This window comes from Fusarium odoratissimum (assembly GCF_000260195.1).
Source record: "Fusarium odoratissimum NRRL 54006 unplaced genomic scaffold supercont1.2, whole genome shotgun sequence".
NCBI lineage: Eukaryota > Fungi > Ascomycota > Sordariomycetes > Hypocreales > Nectriaceae > Fusarium > Fusarium odoratissimum.
The window spans coordinates 373,537-376,908 of NW_022158688.1; the positions used below are offsets into that span (position 1 = coordinate 373,537).

The window sequence follows — 3,372 nt, forward strand, 5'->3', positions numbered from 1 at the left end:
ACAAACAAACAAACAAACAAACAAACAAGAGTATGGACGTGTCGCTTGCCCTGTTTCTGATTAGTAAAACAGGTATAAAATGGAGGAACAAATATTTACCATGCGGCCAAGGCCAACAACGGCGATGTTGAGTGTTTGGGACATGTTGTAAGATAAGCAAGATGGAAATGGTTAGGAAATATCTGTAATAAGTCGGCTTGAATGAAAATGTTGAGAATTGTGAGAACTTGGAAGGAAGAAAAGCATCTCTTTATACCCTTCTGACTCTTTTCCTCATACTCATTATAGAAGAGTTTATGCTCATCTTGCGAACTATCTCCGAATATCTCGCTCCATAGACATTATCATTTTAAAACTCATGTAAGTGATTACTTGTCTGAGCATGTATCGCCGAAGTCCCGTCGCCGCAACTACCATACTTGGGCCTCATCCGGCTTTAGATACCAAATTAAGTAGTAGCGGTGGCTCAGGCTAGCTTAACTAGGCAGGATCCGGCGATCTCGTTGAAAATTGCCGCATTTGGTTTTATGGCTTCAGCATAGAGGCCGGAATAATACTCCGTCGTATCACCAAAATAGACGTTCAATAGTCTCACGGCCTAGCTTGTGTACCAGCTGAAAGAGGAACGATCATCGGTTCTATTATTGAATGTAAGTCCATTGGCCTATCACCGTAATGGCCGCTCCCAGATGGGACAGGTCGCTTACGGAAGAATAAGCCTGCGAGTTGACTGCATATAAGCTGGATGCATCCTTTCACTATTGGTAAGAGTTGCAATGAGGACGCAGCGTGTCAGAGGCGACCAATAAACGGTGTAAGATGGTTGGCCCAAGCCTTTCCCTCCGAAACTCCGAAAGTGTGTATCAACACAACACGGCATGCAGGAGAGTATCAGCGAATACAACACGACTTCTTCTCTTGAACCAATGAGACTCAATCTGATCTCAGAAAACCCGCTATGATTTATAATACCGTTCTCTCAAAGCTTTAGGCAACGGCCAAGCCTGACAATCCTTAAACATCTGAACCGTTTTCTTGAGTGCCTCTTGTTCCCATGGATCAGTGAAGTAACTCCCATACATCTGAATAGCCAAGATGGCGTTCACGAGACCTGGTTGGATATCGGGATGTTGGACGGCTGTACCACAGACTTGGAGGACTAGGTTTCGCACTTCACCTTCAGCTTTGCGGTATGCGGCGCGTACATCTTCGGCTTGTCTGGGGGAATTAGTGCATGAATAGGAGGAGGTACTGCAGGACTTACGAGAGGAGAGGTGACTCTGCGGTGAGTATCATCTTTGCTATCATCATGTGCTGCATACCCGTTAGGGCGATTGGTGAAGCATACCACATGGTAGGAAAGACTTCTCCTAAGACACGATCTGGTGGCCGATATAGAATGGGCTCGAAACGGCCGGTCACATATTGATCGAGATATTCCTCCTGTTCTTTTAGCTTGTCTAACGATCGAGTCGTTAGCACCTGAACCTCGCGACGAGCTATAAGATTCCTTACGCCATCCACTCTCAGACTTATCGTCAAACAGCCATTTTGTGACTTGGCTCGTATGAAAGACAATTCTGTTCGCTGGCGATATATCTGACCACTCAGCAGGTGGCTCTACCATCTGAGCTGGATACCCTTTCCGAAGTGCATAGTAGACTTCTTGACGTAAAGCAACCCAGTAAGAAGCAATAAGGAGTTCTCGACGGTTAATAAGATCATCCGAGGTGAGACTTCGTAAAACAGCGTTCAAGATAGCGAGGAAATTTACACCTTCGTCAGGGCGAGTATCGAGAGCGGGATCTTCGTCTTCATCATCCAGCTCTTCGAAATGCCGCAGAATCACGGCCGTTGTGACGATTAACTCTCGAGTTTCCCCATCCTGTGTAGTATGAAAGTCTTTCAGGACGGGGATGCACTTAAGCATGTACTCAACTGCAGAATGTGAACTGAGATTCGGTAAAGGTTGGCCGCGATATACGATTCCTCGGGATGTTATATACTTTTCCACGCGGCATAAATGCCGTGCCGACATTGCCAAGATGGCATTGAGCAAGGGGGGATACCGCCGGGCTCTCTCGGGAACGATGAGCTGGTACCGCCGTTGAGGGTCAACTAGATCGAACTGTAAAGTCAGCAGCAGCATTCCGACGTGGTGTTGCTGAACCCACCCAATGTGATAGCTCCTCGATAAAGTATCGTAAGAGACACGCTTCTTGAACACCCTCCAATGGCAAGTCTCGTTGATGCGGTGGTTCAAGGGCATGGAGTAAGCCACCCCAAGAAGGCCCACGCTGAGATAGTGCTAGTGGATGTTGCGAAGGTTGAGTTTCGAATGTTGGTAGGCCTGCAGCTTGCGGATGTCCGCTATGGGAAGGGGATAGACTTGTTGAAACTGTCGAATTGAAATATGTTGAATCCCCCAGCGCAAAGTCAAGGGTCCCACTAGATGTTCCGTCGTTGTTCACAGTCGGGCGGCTTGCTGTGTTTGTCGATGATGGTGAACCTTCATCGGCTAGAGCTATTCTTTGTGTTGCACGTCGCGAACTTGTTTGAAGGCGAACTGTTGAACAATTAGCTATTTATTTAAACATGTCTTATATGGCTGACACTTACACTCCTTGGCACTACTGTTCACCCAATTCTGCGACCCTGAGAACTTGGCATCGTACTTTGCTGAAGAGCCATCTCTGAACTGCCGATTCCGTCCCAACCGGACACAGTCTAGTCCTTTTTTAAGACATCGTGTGCATACAGCATCATCACCAGCGCCTAGGACCTCATGTTAGACTTTACGCTCAGTTCTTCATGCTTTCTGAATTCTGCTCAACTGAAGTGGACACACATTTGAGGTGTTTGCCTAAAATGGCCAATGTGCGTTAGTCATGCGGCTTTCTATTGAGCCTCTTTCTTACTTTTGCATTCTGTACATGGGTTTTTAGGTACGGGCATGTCGATACAGCTTGACTAGTGTCCCTTCTATCTCTAGCATAGAAGAAGAGAGTAGGAATCGCCGAGATCTGACGTGGAGGGCGGGGTTGGCGAATCATCGCCGATACATTCCCGAAACAGTAATCAATCGACGCTAGGTTGAATCTGGAGAGCTCTGACTGCATGAAGGCATCACTCTCTCAAGAAATATAGCATTTATTCATATTAACTACAGCAAAATGGCAATCTTGAGTTATTTCGTGCTCATGGTTCATGAGTATTTATCGCTATCGAGCCTCAGCACTTGTCTGACCTCGTAAGCGCGCAGGCATAGGTTCAAGTCAACGGCCAAAACCCAAGCTGAGATATCACACAGCCTACTTGCATATTGAAACATCCAATCGGACGCCTCAGGACATCGATAAATGTACATCTTGA

At 46.7% G+C, this 3,372-nt stretch overlaps 1 protein-coding gene across 1 annotated transcript; it reads right to left on the reverse strand.

Moving 5' to 3' along the window:
- Positions 1-597: 597 nt before the first annotated feature.
- On the reverse strand, positions 598-2,984 carry FOIG_01724 (uncharacterized protein). The gene is made up of 7 exons (XM_031198700.1): positions 2,919-2,984; positions 2,849-2,863; positions 2,620-2,775; positions 2,175-2,566; positions 1,516-2,128; positions 1,265-1,460; positions 598-1,218 (listed from the first exon to the last, which is right to left on the reverse strand). Exons 1-7 carry the CDS (start codon positions 2,953-2,955, stop codon positions 957-959), a joined length of 1,671 nt encoding a protein of 556 aa, XP_031070737.1. The 5' UTR covers positions 2,956-2,984; the 3' UTR covers positions 598-956.
- Positions 2,985-3,372: the final 388 nt, after the last annotated feature.